This window comes from Vombatus ursinus, unplaced genomic scaffold (assembly GCF_900497805.2).
Source record: "Vombatus ursinus unplaced genomic scaffold, bare-nosed wombat genome assembly UNPS02011572.1, whole genome shotgun sequence".
Taxonomy (NCBI): Eukaryota; Metazoa; Chordata; class Mammalia; order Diprotodontia; family Vombatidae; genus Vombatus; species Vombatus ursinus.
Genome location: NW_020951350.1, coordinates 4,076,240 through 4,097,066, shown reverse-complemented (window position 1 = coordinate 4,097,066; position 20,827 = coordinate 4,076,240). Strand labels below are relative to the sequence as shown.

The 20,827-nt window shown below is 39.4% G+C and overlaps 1 protein-coding gene across 1 annotated transcript in view; it reads right to left on the bottom strand.

The window, feature by feature from the left end:
- Positions 1-9,485, bottom strand: part of UBE2D2 (ubiquitin conjugating enzyme E2 D2) — a 42,750-nt gene extending 33,265 nt beyond the window's left edge. Inside the window, exon 1 of the mRNA XM_027856546.1 lies at positions 9,027-9,485. Coding sequence (XP_027712347.1) covers positions 9,027-9,050 — 24 coding nt within the window. The 5' untranslated portion in view covers positions 9,051-9,485. The remainder of the gene's footprint in view (positions 1-9,026) is intronic.
- Positions 9,486-20,827: the final 11,342 nt, after the last annotated feature.

Below are 20,827 nucleotides of genomic sequence, written 5' to 3'. Positions count from 1 at the left end.
CTAGTATGCCAGTGAATTCTAAAATCTGTTATGTAGGAAATAAAGATATTGTGAATTAATTATGCAAGTATATTACAGTCCAGCTACTTCTTTTTTAAAAAGATAACTATTTTTTATTGATAGCTTTCATAAAACTCTGCTCCCTAAGTCTCCCCTTTTAACAAAGTTTTAGAAAGAGCAGGAAAAAAGCAGTTCAATAAACCCAACACATTCACCACATCTGACTATATGCAACATTCCACATTCCCCAACTCTGTAAGGGAGAGAGGAATATTTTCTACCTCTTCTCTAGAACTAAGTTTGAAGATTATAATTAGCTCAATTTTTTCCTGGTTTCCCATTTACATTGCTGTATATTGTATATATTGTTTCCTCTTTACTTCATCCTTCATCAGTTCATGTAAGTCTTCATAGGCTTCTCTAAATTAGTCATATTTGTTCTTTCTTGGACTGTACAGTAGTAATATTCCATCATATTAATGTAGCATAACTTGTTTAGTTATTCCACCCTGCCCCAAATCAATGGGCACCATGTGGCTTCCATCTCTTTGCTACTACAAAAAGTTGCACTTTGTTTCTGGCGAGTTTCTTACGCAGGCTATTGATGAGGTTATGAGGAATTATGATTAGTATTAGAGGTAAGGACAATGTTAATATCTTTTCTCCCCTCCTTCAACTTGTTGGGACATGGGGTTAACTAAGAAAATCAGACCTTACCATAGAAGACAGCTGATAGGCTTCCACCTCATTTTCACATAACTATTAACAGCTTTAAAGGTTTTCTAGGTAGGGAAATCCAAATCTAACATTCTAATTTCAGAACAAAAAAACCATATTCTGACAAAACTTTAATAAGACTTTCAAAAAGACTTTAACATTTTAATACCGTTTCTCTTCAGTCCTAGATTGAGAACCAAATGAAGTGGATGTTAAAAGGACCAAAAAACAAACAAACAAAAAAACCCACCAAAAGGAAACATCCTACATTATATTTGAGGGGAAATATCAAATGTTTATGTTCTGGGTCTATCTAAACTCCTTGTCTTTATTTCTATGGAAATACTTTTTAACAACAGAAATCTGAGACAATAAAAAAAATGAAAATGGAACCACATACATAAAACCCCAAATTCACATATAAAAAATAATTAGTCCACAATGACGTGTTGTATTATAAGTAGTGGTGCTTCACTTCTCTAAATTTTCTTCATCCCAACAAGCCTAAAAACCAGATTGTATTCTTTGGACTTCTCTATTATGCCCTCATGTCCGGTACCTCCCCCCATGAATTTCAACTTCCTTTTGTATGCTATCTTCTCCCTCTAGAATTTAAGCTCCAGGAGGTCAGAAACAGTCTTTCTTTTTCATATTTGTATCCTCAGCCCAAAGTACACTGCAGGAAACATATTAGGCACTTAAATGTTACAAGGTAGTTTACTTGAACATTAAAGTTTATCTGCTTCTGGTATTACTACTGTGGAACACTAAAGAAAGTGAATATATAAATGCCTTTGATATCAGACTGGACCCTAGCAACAGACATTTTCTCTTATTGGTAAGGGACAAAAAAGCTGACATGAAATTTCTATGTCCCAAGGGATCCACATCACCTTACAGATTTGACTTCTAATTTTATAGCCCATTAATACCCAATTTTTGGCAGAAAATTATACAACTTCTAACACAGGAACACTAACTTAGATCATGTTCTTTTTAAAACCTTGAAAGCCAAAGCCTTTTCTGACTACAAGTAAGATGTGAGGAAAGGCCACAAGTTCTATTTTTAAAAATCAAGAAACTAATCCAATACCAGGGTACCAATTAAATTCATACCAAGATGATAGGACCAAAACATTCCTTATAATATGGTGATATCTGAGTCCCACTCCTCCCCACCCCACCCCCAATTAGTCTCAAGTGGGCTTTAATAAAATTCAGCACCTGTGGACCCACAGGTTTATTAGTCTACAATTATCCATAGGAAGAGGCTTCAATCTCCACATCAACCTAAACCTGTCCTTCCTATCCTAGAAATCTAAGAATTAAAACTTTAGTTCTCCCCATTTATTCCTAAGAGCAAATTCTAGTCACGCCTGCAACCAGAAGGTTACCCGGAGGCTTGAATGAAGGATACTGTCCCCTGGACTGGGTCATTTAACAGGTATAGATTCCTTAGGAATTAAAGACAATTTACCTAAGAGAGGTCTTTTTTCCAAACAAGTACTAAAACTACCAACAAACTTACTTAGGATTCAGTGGTTCCTTAAAGAATTTGCAACAAACTTACAGCTGCCCTCACACAAGTCTGTTTTGCTGGTATTTTTTTTAAACATTCAAGTTACATATCCAATAAGGCTTACCAGTGTTTATTTCTGTTTCAAAACTTATGCTGCTGTTACTAACAAGCTGTTGCACTTAATTAGTCTTTTGATCCTGCACTGAAGTTAATTACTAATGTTAAGTAAAATGTAACCTTATTTTTTTTTTTTGTTTCTACAGAAAGGACTACACCAGCATGAGAGTTCATTACAGGAGAATCTACAGTGATCAAAAGCTGTACATCCTGGAAAAGTAAGTGATTACACAAACCTTTTCAAAGATTGCTGCTATGAATTTCAGAGACTTCACTTAAAGCAAGTTTTCCATCTCGTAATGACAAAAGCATTAAGAATTTAATGAAATCTTTCCCTTCTGAACAGATACTACTACAGGTACTATTTTGTTCAACCTATTTAGTGCTTTCATTTCTTGCATTTTTCAAAACAGAGGTCACTTGCCACCCTCCTCCTAAAAAAAGGCTTTTCCTGATCCCAATTACTTTATTTTTTATATTGTGTTATCCTGTATATATTTATTTGTTCATAAATTGTGTACCTCCTAGTAGACCATAAGCTCCTTCAGCAGTGTCTTTGTATTGCTAATTTCTCCATACCCTGCATATAACAAGCACCTCATTAATAAATTCTTGTTGAATGGGAAGTGTTAGGCTAGGTCCATCCTACTAATTCAAAATTTTAAAAATTGTTCATGAATGTTGCCTTGAAATAGAAAATTCTTACAGTTGGAATTTAATACCATTTCTACTCAACACAGAAAATGAAACAAGTATGCTTAAAAATATATCTAATTTCATGAATAGGCCTACCCTACTAAATCAGTAATAGCATAATAAAGCTTAGGTGACTCTTATATGGTCTTACCTCAAGATAGAAGAAATTTTGCTCAAGATGAAAACAATTAAAGTACAAACAATACAAATTAATTTTCTAACAGAAGCCACAGCTCTGAACAGTGACAGGCCAATATAGGAGAAAGAACAAACACCCTAGAGTCTACAGTCAGCATCCTGGGTTATTCTCTACCACTAAGCAACAGCTAATGTGAATCAAATCACTTCACCTGTACAGTGAAGGACTGAATTATATAATCTCTCAAGCTATTCCTGGTTCTAAGATGCTATGATGACTCTAACTTAACAACTTTGAAGATGAAGATGGAGTCTCGAACATCTTCCTGTCCTGCGTCTATCAAGCAGTCTTCTTAGTAGGCTAGTCATAACCTAAAAATACCATTGAAATCTTCTGTAGCTCCAACTTGTACTTTCCATTACAGTTAAATGTAACATTCAATCACACCATAACAATCAGGGAACCAGTAGCCCTGAAAAAGCTCATGAAGATTAAAAAGAAGCTCATGCTTCTTAACAGTGTTCCACATTGGGGGGGGGGGGTTCAGAGAATAAACTTTTTGCTACATATATACACATTACTCGTCACTAGGGGAAAATATTTCCAGCCCAAGAAACAATATACTATCACTGTAACTAAGTATTAGAAACACATTAAGAAGATAGTATATTTGTTAAGTAGGGTCTTTACATTTACAGTAAAAAAAAAGGACACAGTTCCCATCTGCATTAAATATTTTTTAGAATACTCTTAGAGTTTAATACTTATTTCTAATCAGTAACTCTGGAAAAAAGTACATGAATGTTGAGATCTGAGTTTTTAAGATTCTATCAACTTCATGGTTCAACTAAAGTTATTGTCACTTCACTCGGTAATAATCAGTGATAACCAGTTATGTTGAAACAAATAGACAGACTGCCACTATTCTTCAGTCACCATATCTATTAAAAAACTACTAAGAACTGACTTTTCTGGGCCAGTCACAAACTAAAGACTGATGGACAAAAAATATTACTGAGATATGTTACATGTTAAATGGGCTTTTACATGTTGGTCTGGGAACCTAACCACCTATTTCTTACAGAGAAAAATCTGTCCTAAACTCAGCTTGTTCAACTAAGACCACATCCCTCCTACTGCAATGCCAGAAGAGTCCTTCCTACTCCCCTAGTGCAGAGATCCTTGACAACAACAGAGTTCACTGGGGTACATTATCTTGGAAACTACCCATACACTACACTAAAGATATAATTTAAACACCTGACCAAAAATATTAGAAGCATTTCTTCTTTGGAACTGTCCATTACCAATGTAAGCTGGTTTGCTGCTAGTTTTCAAGTAATTACCACCTCACCCCCAGTCAATAGCATTTACAGAGAATGAGGCACTCCAAATAAAATATCAGGTGGCTGTGGATTTAAATAATAGCTGAGTTCCTGAAGGAAAAAAAAAAATAAGTCTTATCATAAATGTATTAGGAAACTGCTATTTGGTAGGACTTCCAGGACAGAACAATATTCTTCCACCAAGCATTTATTTATGAAGCACTAACAGCTCGACATAGTACCATTAACTAATCTTAAACTGTATATTTCTTACACATATTTTTTTTTTTAAAAAGTCATCTTTAACACCAGTGTTCTCTTGGTGATGCTACAATGACTATAAAACACACTGGGAGCACCAGGATCTCCCAAGAACCAAAAACTGCAGGCCAAGACAGATGGTGGAAGTGAATAAGTATTTATAAAGTGCCTACTATGTGCCAGACCCTGAGCTAAACACTTTTTACAAACATTAACCTCATTTGATTCTCACAACAACCCTATTATTATCCCCACATTATATCTGAAACTGAGGCAAACAGAGGTTAAGTGACTCATCCAGTGTCACAGAGCCAGTGAGGGCCTGAGGCTAAATTTGAACTCAGTTCTTCTTAACTCCTGGTCCATTTCTCCCCACTTCATCACCAGCTGCCTAATGGTGGTGGTGGGGTTATGCAGATTAAAGTATATTACCAACAATGACTTGTATATACCAAGTATGTACAGATGCATGAAAGACAAGGACAACTGGAAAAGGAAGTGGTCTGCTCCAAGCAATGGTCTCTACAAAATATTAAGAGTCAGAGAAGAATTTTCAGTGTATGGACTATGAAGCACACAGGTAGAGATTCAGAGTACCCAAAGTTTTGAAGATATGGGTCCACTGATGTATCTAAGTCACAACTTTTCCACATCGTTTGCAAGAAACAGATCAGGTCATTGTAGCCTCCAACTCACAAAAACTTTGCGAATTTCTGTTAGAGTATACACTTATAATGTTTTTAGTTCAACTTTAGCAAACCATAACAAGGGCCAGAGCCTATGCCAATTAAACAATTTTAATCTTGCCTAATGGCCAAACTATTATAACATCAAGTTTTAAAAGGTTAAACATTATGGTTCAAATGTTTAAAAAAAAAAACACAAAATCCACTGGTTATATTTTCATCCCAAATTCAAAAAAGAGCAGATTATCCATAATATCACTAAATCTGAAGCCCAAACCCTACATCTATTTTTCTTACTACATTATCTTTTCTGAGGCACTATCTCTTAAAGTCACCTGTTTTAACAGCTAAATACCATTCGCAGATGACTTAAGGGAGCCTTAGAAACTTGCCTAGTTCAATTCCATCCCCCCTCTCCCATTTTATAGATGATAAAAGGAAGCCCAGACACTGACTCACTCAAGGTATTGATAGTGAAAGTAACAGTACTTGAACCCAAGCTTTCTGTGCCTAAAGTCAGGGTTCTTTTCATGGTACTACATAGTTCCTAATAAAAAATATTTACTACAAAACTAGCAATGTTCTCAGTAATCATCTTAGTTTGTTAAACTATCTCTCTACTTATATTTTAAAAAGTATTATACCCTATACTAATTAGTATAGCTTTAATTATACAATAGGTACAAAAATATTTTAAAAATCTAGTTTGGTGATTTACTTTAGGTTTTCTTGGACCTCACTAAAGCAGTCCTTCCCAGTTTGGTAGGGTCAACTTTCTACTCTTCATAAGATAAGGTAATAAATATAGCTAGCATTACTGAATTTTCAAAAAATAACTTTCAAGAACTGTACTTTTAATAAGAGTTCACTCATCACTTTGAGAGTAGGAAACTGTTTCATTCCTTTGCTATCCCCTACATAGTATCTGGCCCATTGTAGGTGCTTAATATGTTTGGTGATTATCTGACTTCCTATTATCCAGCACACCTTCAAAGAGTCTAGAGGCAGCCAAGACAGAAGTCACAAAGTTCAGGTACAAAGGCTCAAGCACTTCACTCTGAGCCTATTCAATGATAATCTAAGAAGTATGATCTGGTTTCTTAGGCCTCTCAAGCTTTGAAACAGCAAATGAGAAGGCAAGAGTGGCAATGCTAGAGGAAGGAACAATGACAGCAAACAATAGGAAGTGATACAAGGATTAAAAAGGATATATAGTACCTTGTACATAGTAGGCACCAAATGTATGAACTGAAGAGACTTAAAACCACTATAAATATAATAATCTGGAACTTTTAAAAAGAGTTTCTCAATAACTCCTCAGGGCATCATTATATATACAACACAGTGCAATGATAATGCCCCTGAATCATCAAGAAAAGACAGCTTATATTGAGGACATTGTTAGGACAAAGAAGGGTGCTTTTTAGATGAATTTCACCAAAATGATTCAAACGAAGTGTTGCCATTCATGAGAATGTTTCATGAAAGTTCCTTTCACAGTGTCAGATAAACTGATGCACTACTGAACCATGGAACACACAACTTTATTAACGAATATGAGGCATGGCATATTAGAATGTCTACATCATGCTCTCAGATATAATCAGATGCCTATCCTAATGTCAGATTTCAGGGATATTAAAGTTGAAGAAACTCAAGACTAATTATTGGGGTGAGGACTAAAGAAGCCACATAAAAGTTTAATATAACAAGTATGAAGGTCTTTAAAGGGCCAGGGTTCAAGCCATTTATTCACTCAAATGACTTTAGGCAAACTGCTTAACTTCTAATGGCCTGTTTCTTTATCTGGAAAATGAAGGACTGACCAGATGATCTGAGGTTCTTTCCAGTTTAAAAACTAAGTTTAAAAAACTTTAACTCTAAGAATACTACTGGCTGCCTAGCAAGTATTGGGCCAGGTATGTTAAGGAAAGGATTCTTATTCGGAATTAGGTAGGCAAAATTCCCTTTCAATTCAGATTCTGTGAAGTCTTTATTTTTTTTTTCTTGAAGAGTTAAAAATCATACTGCAGTAGAAATAAAAAAGAATATAGTTGAAAAGTCTAATATTTATCAGTTTAAACAATGAAAAGTTGAAGTCACCTAAGGAATCTTTACTTATCCAAAATTAGTTTGTTTCTTCATTCGGCCAGAGATTGATTTTAACTGATTAGAAACCAAGAAGACCATTAGACAATCTACTTCAGAAGAAAAACTAGAAGCAATCTCAAATTACAGAAGTTCTTTGAGATCAAGAATCACATTGGTGCCTACTGCTGTATGAAGTCCAGTTCAAAGTAGTTTACATTTTAAATACCATGTATGTTTCACTAGGCCTTGTACTGCCAAAATACTAAGTATTTAACTGATGCACAAAATCAAAGTTACTATGGGTGCCTTTCTATTTCTAAGAAAATAATCCACTCCAAATGGTACAGAGAAGCCATAACTGAGTAGTAGCAGCAACAAACAGTATAGGTTGATGCTTCACTTTTGGTTCATGTCAATGGGAAAAACTTCTTATCCTCCAACTGTCATCAAAATTTATCCCCTGAACTACAGAATTTATCACGAAGTACCTAATGGTAAGCTGACCCATCAAAAACTCAACCCAACTATACGAAAGAGGAAGAGTAATGATAGAGACTGAACAAAAATGCCCACGTTCCATGGAAATGCATAATCATTTTTGAAAAGTTATTCTGCAAAATTCCTTTACTGACTTTAGAGGTTTGATTCTCCTTTTTAAAATTAAAGATCTTCTACTTGCAGGAGTTCTACTTCAAACTGAAATGGAGGCTGCTGACTGTACACATGGCGACCTAAAGGGAATAAAACGGCGCTCCCTCTACTCCCCCTCCCTCAGATAAAGCACATTATTTCCTTCTTAACTTCCTGCAATAACAGTTTCTCGACAATCTGAGTGTGCGGATGTGTGTCGACCTTCCACCGGGTTTTTAGTTCTCCCAACAGGGTGGGGAAGCCTTTTCTTTCGTTTCTCACTCATTACCAGGCCTAGATCTGGCTTCAGACGGGAAGGTCTAGCCCACCTAAAGGGGGACTGGAGGAGGCGGGAGAGGGGAAATGAAGAGGCCACTTTCCTACCCCACACTTCCTCTCCACCTCCTACGGGACAATAGCCCCGAGGCGCAGCTACGGGGGGTGGGGGTGGGGTGGGGTTGGAGAGGATGACCCAAGAGAGTGGGACCCCGAAGATTTAGAGCCAGAGCTGCAAGTGGCGGGGGTGGGGGGGGTGGGCTTCCGCGAAAAGCTTGCTGAGCGGAGCCAGACTCTGGCCTAGCAGCAGGCAGGGAACCCCGGGCCTCCCCGGGCGCCATCACTGGGAGTGGGGGAGGAAAAAAGAAACCCTTGGCAGGGCCCTTCCCCCCCCCACGAAGCCCCCGCCCTGCCAACCAGATAAGCCTGGGAAGAGGTCGGGCTGTGTGGTCCGGGGTGGGGGGGCAGCAGGGGTCCCAGCGAGAAAGGGAAGGGAAGCAGCAGCAGCACCGCGGGCCCGGACCTGCTGGGCCCGACTAGGCCCCTCCGGCCTCGGGCCCGGCCCTTACCTTGTGGATTCTCTTCAGAGCCATTGTGTGAAACGGGCGGCGGCGGACCCCGGGGCGAGGACGGGGATAGGGGAGAGGGACGGGGAGGGGAGGAGGGGAAGGTGGAGGGAGCTAGGCCGCGGCGATTTTTTGCCGTAGGGGGGAGAGGAGGAAAGAGGTTGAAGAGGGGTTAGGGAAGACGGGGAGCGGCACCGGCCCGGAGAAGAGGGGTCGGCGGCAGCAGGCAGCAGCGACGGGGCAGGGGGAGCAGGGAAGGGGATTGGGGAGGAGGAGGGATGGAGGGAAGTGTGGTGCCCGGGCTGGGAGGCCGCAGCGGCAGGGAGGGGGAGGAACGAGGGGTAGGGGGAGGGGAGGGGGCGGGGTGGACCCCTCTGGCAGATCCCCGGACTCGGCTCTTGGGCGCTACCGCAGTGAGGACCGCATCACCCGGCGGCGGCCCCTTTATGCGCTGCTGCTGCCTCCTCCACCACCGGCGCCGCCGCCGCCGCCACTGCCGCCGCCGCCGCCACCGCCTCCTCCTCCTCCTCCGCCGCCGCCGCCGCCGCCGCTGCTGCTGCTGCGCCGACACCGCCTCCGCAGATCCTTCCGCCAAGGAGGGAGAGAGTAGTCCGCGCCGCTCCCTCCGGACCTGGGGGCCTTCTCGGCGGCGAGGTCGCTTCCTCGAAAGGCAGCCAGGCAGGACTGACGGAATGCCAACGATGGTGCTACACTGGAGGGAACGGATGGAGAAAAGGCTGAGGAGGAAGTGGAGTTGGAAGGCACGGCGGAAGGATACCGTCGGACGGTGTGATGTCGCTGATGCTGCCGCCGACGCCGCCACCGCGGCCGCCGGAGAAGATGACGCGGGTGGGGGGGGCTAGGAGTGGGATCTCGCGATGCCCGGGGGAGAGCTGCGAGAGTTGGAAGGGGTCGGCCTCTGGCAGCTGGGGTCGCTTCTGTCTGCGCGGAGGCCTTAAGGGGCTTCGCCGCGCATCTTCCGTCCTGGCCGGCGCGGCGCCGTCCGGCCTAGCCTGGGCAGGCAACAGGAACTGCCATAAGTGTTTCGCCCTCTACTTTTCAGATAACTTTCAGATACATTGACATCAACTGTCAAGCACCCGGGGTTGGCTCTCGGCTGTCATTATACCTGTTTTACGGATGAGGAGTTTGAGGCCCAGAACAAGTGAATGTTGTTGGCCTAACTCGGGAGCAAAGCTGGGACTAGAGCTCCGGCCTTCCCAAGAGTCTGAGTGTCTCAGAAAACTCTGTCCTCTGCACCAATAGGTTCAATCGCCTAGGAGGAGCCCTGGGGATTCTGATGCCTAGGAGGAGCCTCCCTTGGGGTGCAGAGGTATTTGCTATGTAGGGTTTCTTCTTGAGAAGTAGGGCTTGTTCTCCCCAGTCTCCAGAGGCTGCTGCTGTCCAGCTGGAAAACCCGCGCCGGCTGTGTTTTTTCTGAAACTGTTAGGACACGCCGTAGAAGACCCCGAGACTGGTTTTTCTGATCCTGCCAGAGCCTGGAGAGGTGTTGGCGGTTACTGTTCCACTTAGCCTTGCTCTCCTGTACATGCTGTGAAGCCCACATAAATTGTTAGTGAGGAGAACTTGCTACCAACTCTTGTTTTATGAAATGCTCTGTTGAAACAAACCGTTCTCACAAATATCCCCGGGGATCTTAGCACAAAAGATGCACCATATTATCTCCAATAAAGTGCCAACTTTGGGTCTCAGATTCCCATTACCTCGTTCCATTGATAGATAAGGCCAGAAAAACTGGGTGGATATGTGTGTGTGTATTTTGAGGAAGAAGAAGAGGTAATGAGGATAAACCTTTAATAATAATTTTTGATGTGAAATAAGTCATCAAGAAACAATGTTTAGTACCTATGGTGTTCACAGCACTGGTAGATGATGGAGAGAACCAAAGTATAAGACATCGGTGTACTGGTAAATATTTAACAGCTAGCTTGAGGGGAGGGGAGTGGAATGTGCCCACACATACTTTTAAGTTTAGTCTGCATTGTTAATATTTTCTCCATCACTTTCTTAAGTCTAGACAGTCAACAAAACAGTAAGTCAAGGACCCTGATTTGTGGATTTACATGGTATAAATGCTCACACTGAAAATTTAACAATTAGTCATTACTCCCTCCCCTCTCCCCCAAATCCCCACCCCAGCCTGGAGCTGGCACTCACCTCTGCCTATATGAATTTACAACCCATTTGGGATACAATTAAAGGACAATAAGTGACAGTATATTATGTGCTGAGTGGTGTGGCATATAATATAAGCGTGAAAGGAATTAGAGTGAGTTCATTGGAGGCTAGAGTTTTGGAATAGGGCTTCATAGAGACAAAGGGACTTAAACTGGGCTTTGAAAAAGGTTGGGTAGGATTTGTTCAAGTGGGGGGATTGGGAAAAGACCATGACAAAAAGCAAAGGCACAGGTAATGATGAGTGGGATCTCTGGAGGTACTGAGGAAATCATCCAGATTGGAGTGGATAAATGGGATTGTTAGATTGTTAGTTAGTTAGTTTGGTTTTAGCCTTACCAAAGAAAACACTTGCCCAGGGAACTCTTTATGTGGGTGTTTAGGGAACAGAGGTTTCCATTTTATTGATTTTTCACAAAGAATTTTCCTCAAAACAACCCTGTGGAGTTGGTAGTTTCTGGATACTTAATGTGGAAAGGCCTAATTTCTCTGAGCCTATTTCCTCATCTGTAAAATGAAAATATCACCCACATGCCAGGTTTGATGGGATCAAATGAAAAAAGATTTATAAAGCACTTCGCAAATCTTTGAGCATATAAGTGTGAGATTACTGCTGGGGATTTTTTTTCTACTAATGATTATATGTGAATCCCAATCATTTCTGAGTTTTGATTTAATTCACAAGACTATCTATTATATTATGACCCTCCCTGTAATTATGTTGGGCATTTATAGTCTGAGGTGCTTCTAGAGCCCAGCTGGGTGAGCACCCATGCTTTTGTCTTCACAAAAAGCATTCCCTTTACAAAGGTACTTTCACCACCATGGGCAACTGAAAACCAACCAGAGACTAGGGAAATCTTTGTAAGTAGATGGATGATGCCTGTTGTGAAAAGTACAAATCACAAAAGATACAAAAAGGGATCAGGCAAACAATATATAATAACTTACATCCAGGCTGTGCCATAATATGCTGCTGATACAAAGTAAAATAAAGTAGATAGGAGTTAACTTTCAAACTATTATTCATAACAGAACTATAGAACTGGAAAGAACCTTAGAGGTTCTTTCTACTCTAGCTCACTTATTTTACAGATGAAAAAGCTGAGTTCTAGCAAGGAGAAGTGATTTGCCCAAGATCATAGAGCCAGTTGGAGACACAACCTTCACAATTATTTTTTAGTGTAGTTTCAGAACATAAGAGAATGACAGAATAAACAATTTTGAGCTGTATTTGTTTCAAATGACACTGCTTACAAGATCAATCTTTTATTTACTTAGAATGCTGGACTTAACTTATAGAAGTTCAAATTCTGGCAGCAACTTTTTCCATAGAAAATAATGAAAATGATGGTTTAATAAAGGAATCTCCCTAGTTTTTAAGTTCTTCCAGTACTTCCAGTCTATCTTGACAGCTAATCAGATTTGGAGCTTGCTCTGAATAACTGAAATTAATGTCCAAAATTTTATCATCACCACATTTTCACAGGAGGGCAGCTAGGTGGCACAGTGAATAGAACCTGGAGTTGGGAAGACTCATCTTCATGAATTCAAATCAGGCCTCAGACTCTTACTAGCTGTATGACTCTAGACAAGTCACTTAACCCTGTTTGCCTCAGTTTCCTTATCTATAAAATGAGCAAGAGAAGGAAATGGCAAACCATTCCAATATCTTTGCAAAGAAAACCCCAAAATGAGGTCACAAAGAATTAGACACAACTAAACATTTCATAGGGGGAAAATATTATAAACCCAAGTAACTGATACTTGTGTATAATTCATTTGAAAATTCTTAGAAGCTTGGGAGCTTCAAGAACAGCTCAGAAGAGACAGTATCCTTTAACAAACTTTTTTTGAAAAATTTTGAATCTGTAACATTTAATAGTGCTTCACAGTTTCAAGAGTGCTTTCACATTCCTTTTGGACCCTTAAAATACTCCTGGAAGTAAGGTAGATAGTATCATTCCCCATTTTAAGTACATTTTCCCCCAGTTAAGTAAACTGAAGGCTTAGAAGTTAAGGTCATATAACTAGTAAATAGTGAAACAGAGAGTAGAATCTAGGCCCATGATTCTTCTACTATGTACTACTCTTTCACTGTGAATCTACATGATTAATAATTAAAATACTCATTTCGAGGCTCAACTTAGGTTCCCACTCTATAGGACTGTCTTTTTCTGATTACTACCAGTTGTTGGTGCTTTCCCCACCCCTCAGAAATTACTTTGTATTTACTTTTTGTGTATATATATGTCTACATTTACACATATACATACCTATGTATAGTATATATACATATGTAAATATATGTATACACATATGTGTACATATTATACTGTATTTACTTGTCCATGTACATGTTCTCCCTCCCCTCTCAGTAGAACATAAATTACCCGAGGGCAGGGACTGTTTCATTTGTATTCCCAGTGTCTTATACACGTAGGAGGTGCTTAATAGATGCTAGTTGAATTGAACTGACTTGGATCAAATAGTGTTTCAAGCAACCATTTTGTGAAACGCAACTTTGAGTTCAAAAATCCCGTTGTGGAGAGAATTATGGGTCAGTGTAAATGACTTGGGGCTCAGTTTCTGATACAGTGGTATACACATAAACCGGGACAAAGTAAAATAATTACATTTTTTGATGTCTACAATAAACCTTACAACTTTTTGCATTGTTTAAAAAACCTTTTAACATTCAATGTCATCCATTTATAGCAGTTCCTTGTTTTATGTGATTACACATTGAATCTATAAGATTTTGACAAATTCATTCATTATGAAATCACACTAGAAAATATGCATACAGTTGATTTTTTTTCTAAATCTGGACTTCATTATTATAGCCCATAGGTTTTCAAGGGGTTTCAATCAGGTAAATTCCTAGGCCACTGAAACTTGTTTATTTCCATCTTTTGGATAAATGTTTTAGCCCTTCATGACATAGTGCAAGGTTGTATTGCAGTATTCCGTCTCTGTTTTGGAATTTCTGTAATTCCAGAAGAATTCAATATATCAATTGATATATTGATATCAATATATATCAATATATTTCTTGGAGTTCATCATTTTCTCAGTGGGGACAAGGCTTCTGGGCCCGCTGCAAGTTTAAAAAAACCTATTTTTAGAGGTGCATATTTTAGATTCTGATGAAGATGCTTGGCTCTTACAAGCTCACCTAGACTTCTTCAGACAACAGTTTTGATATAGCCTTGAATGAAAAAGTGAATTTCATCAGTAGGAATTACCTTTTCCTAATCTTCATTACTCCAGTCTTTATATTGTCTTGCCCAAGGCAAGCATTTTTCCTTCATTGAACAATAGTTAACAGCTGTTTCTTATTAGTCTTCTCTTTGCTCTTCCAAGTTTTTTTCTGAAATTTATTTTTTATTAATTTATTTTGATTTATCAACAATCACTTCCATAAGCTTTTGAGTTTTAAATTTTTCTTCCCATCCCTCCTCACCTCCCTCCCCAAGATGGCGCACAATCTGATATAGGCTCTACATATACATTCCTATTAAACATATTTCACAGTAGTCATGTTGTAGGTAAGAATTAGAACCAATAGGAGGAACCATCAGAAAGAGGAAACAAAACACAACAGAAGAAAAAAAAATAGTGAATAGTATGCTTTGATCTGCATTCAAACTCCATAGTTCTTTCTTTGGATGCAGATAGCATTTTCTATCACGAAGCCTTTGGAGATGTCTTAGATCCTTGTATTGCTGAGGCTAAATCTATCAAAGTCAGTCATCACACAGTGTGGTTGCTACTGTGTACAAGGTTCTCCTGGTTCTGCTCACTTCTATCTGCATCAGTCCATACAAGACTTTCTAGGTTTTTTTGAAGTCTGCCTGTTCATCATTTCTTATCGCACAGTAGTATTCCATTACATTCATATGCCACAACTTGTTCAGCCATTCCCCAGATGATGGGCATCCTCTCAATTTCCAATTCTTTGCCACCTCAAAAAGAGCTGCTATAAACATTTTTGTACATGTGGGTTCTTTTCCCATTTGTATGATCTCTTTGGGATACAGCCCTAGAAGTGCTATTGCTGGGTCAAAGGGTATGAACATTTTTATAGCCCTTTGGGCATAGTTCCAAATTGCTCTCCAAAATGGTTGGATCATTTCACACAACTCCACCAACAATGCATTAGTGTTCCAATTTTCCCACATCTTCTCCAGCATTTATCATTTTCCTTTTTTGTCATATTAACTAGTCTGGTAGGTGTGAGGTTTTTTTAATTTGCATTTCTCAGAGTTGTTTTGATTTGCATTTCTCTAATCAATAGTGATTTAGAGCATTTTTTCATATGACTATAGATGGCTTTAATTTCTTCATCTGAGAACTGCCTGTTCATATCCTTTGACCATTTATCAATTGGGGAATGCTCTTCCAACTTTTGAAGAGGCCTATGCCACATTGTCAAGGAATCTGTAACAACCCCTCCACCTGCCAGGTGCTCGTGAAGGTCTTTACATATTCTCCAAGGATCAGTTAAGGCTGTTTTGCAGTAAAATTTTGTCAGTTTTAGGCATTGCTTTTTGTTTTTAAACACTTTCCTTTTCTCTTGAGTTCAACTAGTTCTATTCCATTTGTGGGCTAGAATGATCTATGACATTCATCCTTTTATTGAACTGTGCTCTTTAAGAACTACAACTTTTGTAAGTGACCTTTGAGTATTATCCCTTCTTATAAACCACAGAATTAAAAACACAACAAATCAGTGATGAAACATGTATATGGCACAAAATCTTGCACTCAGCCAACAGAAAACTAACCAAAGGTGGGGAAACCAGCTCATCTGGTCCAAGGGCAGACATTCTGAATCAGCCCAGTTCAAATGGAAGCATGACAGCATGACCACTGCTGTCACAAAATGAAACCATATCAAAATTCTTGCTTGTCCCAAGTAATTTGCACATGATTGTAAGTCCTTACTCATGCCCAGAAAAGATACTATCAGTTCAAGAGCTAAATTGCTATCATTACTGGGCTTTAAGTACTTGTCTCTAAAAAGGAGGACACAGTTCTTTGCTACTTATGTTGGATTTGAGGAGTTTTCTTTTTCATCTACTCCCCAAGAATGCCTGTTAATGCTAATTCAGAGGATTTGCCATTAGGAGCGAGACAAGTCCAAACCACCTGTCTCTCATTAAAGGCGGCAACAAGTTTTAATCATTGTTAATCAGGCTTGGCATCCTGCTGCAATTTTCCTAAATAATCTACTGCCCCTCTTTCCTTTAAAATGCATTGCTGCTTCAGCAGGATTTTTATGGGCAACATGTTGTAGTTGTTGTTCAGTCATTTTTCAGTTGTGTCTAACTCTTCATGACCCCATCTGGGGTTTTCTTGGCAAAAATACTGGAATGGTTTACCATTTCCTTCTCCAGTTCACCTGACATAAGGAAACTGAGGAGAACAGGGTTAATTGACTTGCCCAGGGTCACACAGCTAGAAAGTGTCTAAGACTAGATTTTAACTCAGGAAGATGAGTCTTCCTGACTGCAGGCCTCCTGCTCTATCCACCGTGCCATTTAGCAGTCCTTAATATAGGATATGACAGCCTGGTAAATCTATACAACTTTGGGATAGGTTCATAAAGGTCATCGGCTCAGGCTCCATGGGAAAAATGTGACAACAGTTATTAGGGTTACATATTTGGAAAACTACTTTTTTTTCTTGTTTATTTTTATTAATTAATTTATTTTTAGTTTTCAACATTCACTTCCATAAGCTTTTGAGTTTTAAATTTTCTCTCCCCACACTCCTTCCCCAAGATGGTGTACAATCTGGTGTAGGCTTTACATATATATTCCTATTAAACATATTTTCACTTTAGTCATGTTGTAAAGCAGACTTAGAACCACTAGGAGGAACCACAAGAAAGAAGAAAAAAAAACAGAAGGAAAAAAAGAGCAAATAGTATGCTTAGAACTGCATTTAGAATCCATAGTTCTTTCTCTGGATATGTATAGCATTTTCCATCATGAGACTTTTGGAGATGTCTTAGATCCTTGCATTGCTGAGAAGAACTTAGTCTATCAAAGTTAGTCATCAAACAATTGGAAAACCAATTTCAACAATGGTACAAAGCTCCCATGTGAGACCTAACACTGGGAGGAAGTACTAGCATAAAAAATATCTGAAAGAAAAAAGCTGTGTGTAAAAAGTTGTCCACCAAACCCCTGGGTTTTGATAATTATAATTTAGATGACTTTAAAGAAACAATTTGGCTTCTAACATGGAGGTGACTGATAATTATAATTTATAGTTATATAATTTTATAATTCCTTGAATGGATCTTCATTGATGAATCTGATATTCCTCACTTCGAAGAACCCAGTCCCTCAAGTCTGGTCAGCATGTTCATGTAAGACACTGTTATTTAAGAATTTTAAAGCCAATTATAAGATTGAGAAGGATTCTTAAAGGATACAAGACTCTACCAGAGGAAGAAATTCCTAAGAAAACTGGGAGCCTATAGGAGACTGTAAAAAGGCTAGGAAACAGTCGGACATTTAAGGATCTTTACAGTCTGGTGCCAACTTACGTTTCCAGGCTTGATGCATGTCTTTTCCCTCCCCTCACCAGGTTCCAGCCAAACCAGTTACTCGGTGCTCCCCATACAGGACATTCCATCTCCTATTTCCATGCTGTTCACAGACTCCCCTCCCCACCCCCATGCCTAGAAGGCTCTGCTTTTTTTCCCCTCTGCCTCTTAGAATCTCTAGCTTCCTTCAGTGCTAAGATCCACCGCTTTTATGAGGCCTTTACTGATCCCCACACTTGTGTCTGTTCTTCCTATACTATTTTATATTGACTTTGCATATATTTTGTATTTATTCATAAGTTTTCTTTCCCCCAATAGAACATGTTTATTGAGGGCTGGATTGGTTGGTTGGTTGTTTCTTTGGTATTCTTAATGTCTAGCTAAGTGTTTAGAACTTTGCCAGTGATTAATGTTCATGTTGGATTTAACTGGAGGGCTCTGAGAGGATGGGAACTGAGGTTGTGATTGAGCGTACAGGCAGATCAGATCCTCAGTCATGAAAGGTCAGTGGTACCCTGCAGATGATCAGTAAACTGACAGACCTGTAGTTTCAACTGTCACCCACTACATACCTGCCAGGGAGTGATGTGGCTTTAACCTGTGACTATACTTTTAGGAGGATACCTTTTTTTTTTAATGGGAGGACTAGGATAGAGAACTTTGGCCCCCACAATACTCTCAGAGATTCTTTAACATACCATAAAGAACACCTCTGTTCATTTCATTATTGTTCGAGAAAGAAGATAAACTTAAAGTCAGTCATGGGTTTCAAGCAAATAACATTCAGATCATTCTAATTCTGATTTGCCTTTAATTTCCATTAAGAAAATGGTATTTGGGGTTGGAGTCAATCTTATTTAATGGCAAAGGCAAACCTTAATTAAATGGATTAAGGATCAAGTTACATTAGAATGGCTCAGAGAATAAGTGAAATCTGTAAGTACCACAGTTAACATAAAATGTAAGGTTTTTATTATTTAGAGACAATATAGTCTTGTGGAAAGACTTAGAATCAAGAATCCTCATTCAGATCTTAACTGGAAGCCATGGGCAATAGATCAAGACTCTCTGTGCCTTAGTCATCTCTTCTGTAAAGTAAAGAGACCTCTAGACCTACATACCTCAACGAGTTCGTCAAAAGCTCTTTTGTAAATCTTAATGTGATATATAAATGTGCTGTTATTATTATAATAGCACCATGGAGACAGAAAGACACATAAAATGGGAAGAAACAAAGGACTTCCAGAAGTCTTCTAATTCATTCCTGGTGCCTGGAAATCAGCCTCCCCAGGAAGGAGAGCTAGGTGACACTCCCTCCCCCAGGAAGGGTTTCCTAAGGTTCCCTAGGCCTTTTAACAAGACTGTTAGTCAATGCAGAGCTTAGTCAAATCTCAATCCTTCCTGTTGCTTTTTCTTCGGTCTTCAGTGGAAATGGAAAGTCATTTTCAAGATTCACCCTGAGTTTTCCCTTTTAGGTCTTTATGTAGTGTTCTTCACATGACTTGCCATTTAACAGGGCAGGGCAGAAAAGGGAAAGAACTGAAAAGTTGGGGTGGGGTGGTGTGGGGTGCTCACACTAGTTGATTTGACCACTGCTGTAGTCTCCTTGACTTGTTTGCTCTTTCCCTGCCCTTCCCTCCATTCTGGAACTAGAGTGGTATCTGTTCTCCAGAGAAATGATTAAGTGGTGTCTGTCTTTATCTTCCTCCATTCCAACCTTTGTTCCCCCATTTATGGCCTAATAACCCCTTCACCTGGTGGAGAGGCTTCCAGAGAGGCACAGAAAATAATTGATTTAGATGAGGGACAGTCACTCACCTGTTCTACCTCAAAACTGGAGACCTCCTGGCTCTTGAAAGCAGTATAGTTATTCCTTTGTTACTTAGTGATCATTCCTTGCATGTGGGTAGAGTTTTGAATATACTTTGCTTTCACATTCATTGCCTCATTAGGTCCTTAGAGCTTCCCTCCTTCTTCCTAGTCTAATAGGTTTAAATGTAACAAAAGAATATTTATCATCATCATTTTTGATGATGTTGTAGTCAGAATCATCTTTGAATTTTAGAGGTGGAAAAGATCTTAGGGATCATTTAGTCCAAACCCCTCATTTTACAAATAATAATGACAAAAATATCTAGCAGTCATATATCACTTTAAGGTTTGCAAAGCACTTTTATGTATGAAGCAATTTTATCTTCACAACAACCTGTGAGGTAGGTGCTAGTATCCGCATTTTACAGAACAGATGAAGAAACATGTTAGTTAAGTGACTTGCCCAGGGTCACACAACAAGTTAAATGTCTGAAGGAGAATGAGAAAAGGAGGACCAGAAAAGTTAATCGAACTTGCCTAAAGTCACAGAGACTTAAAATATTATTAAAAGCATTAAATAATCCTGTTCTTGGCTGAGACCACACAAAAGGTCCTCTACTTCATTTGCTCCTCATTCTAGGAGAAATCTAACAGAGAAAAGGAAAGGAGAAAGGAATAAGCATTTATATAGTGCCTACTATGTGCCAGGAACTGTGCTAAGTTCTTTACAAATATTATCTCATTTGATCCTCACAACAACCCTGCAGGGTAGATGTTGTCATTATTCCCATTTTACAGTTGAAGAAACCTAGGCAAACAGGTTAAGTGACTTGCCCCAGGATCCCACAGCTAAGTAAGTGTCTGAGGTTGTTTTTGAACCCAGATCTTTCTGACTACAGGCCCAGATCTTTATCTGCTGTGACAAGTAGCTACTACTAACTCAGATTTTTATTATATTCAAAATACCTAGCCAATGAGATTTATGTGTTTGGTTTGGGGCTTGGAATGACAGGGAAGGGGAGATCATCAGGTATTAATCCCCTTAGCATTCCTTTCAGAACCAGGTTCACTTCCCTGGGCCAAGACCGAGAGAGCTAACATTATGCCTGTCCTGCCCCTTTATGCCACTTCTCCATCGACCTTATCCTGATGTGACCACATCCTTTCCTCACAACCCTAGTCATCTTGTCCGAAGCACTCCAATCTCTTCTTGCTTTCCTTCTCCCTTTTTATT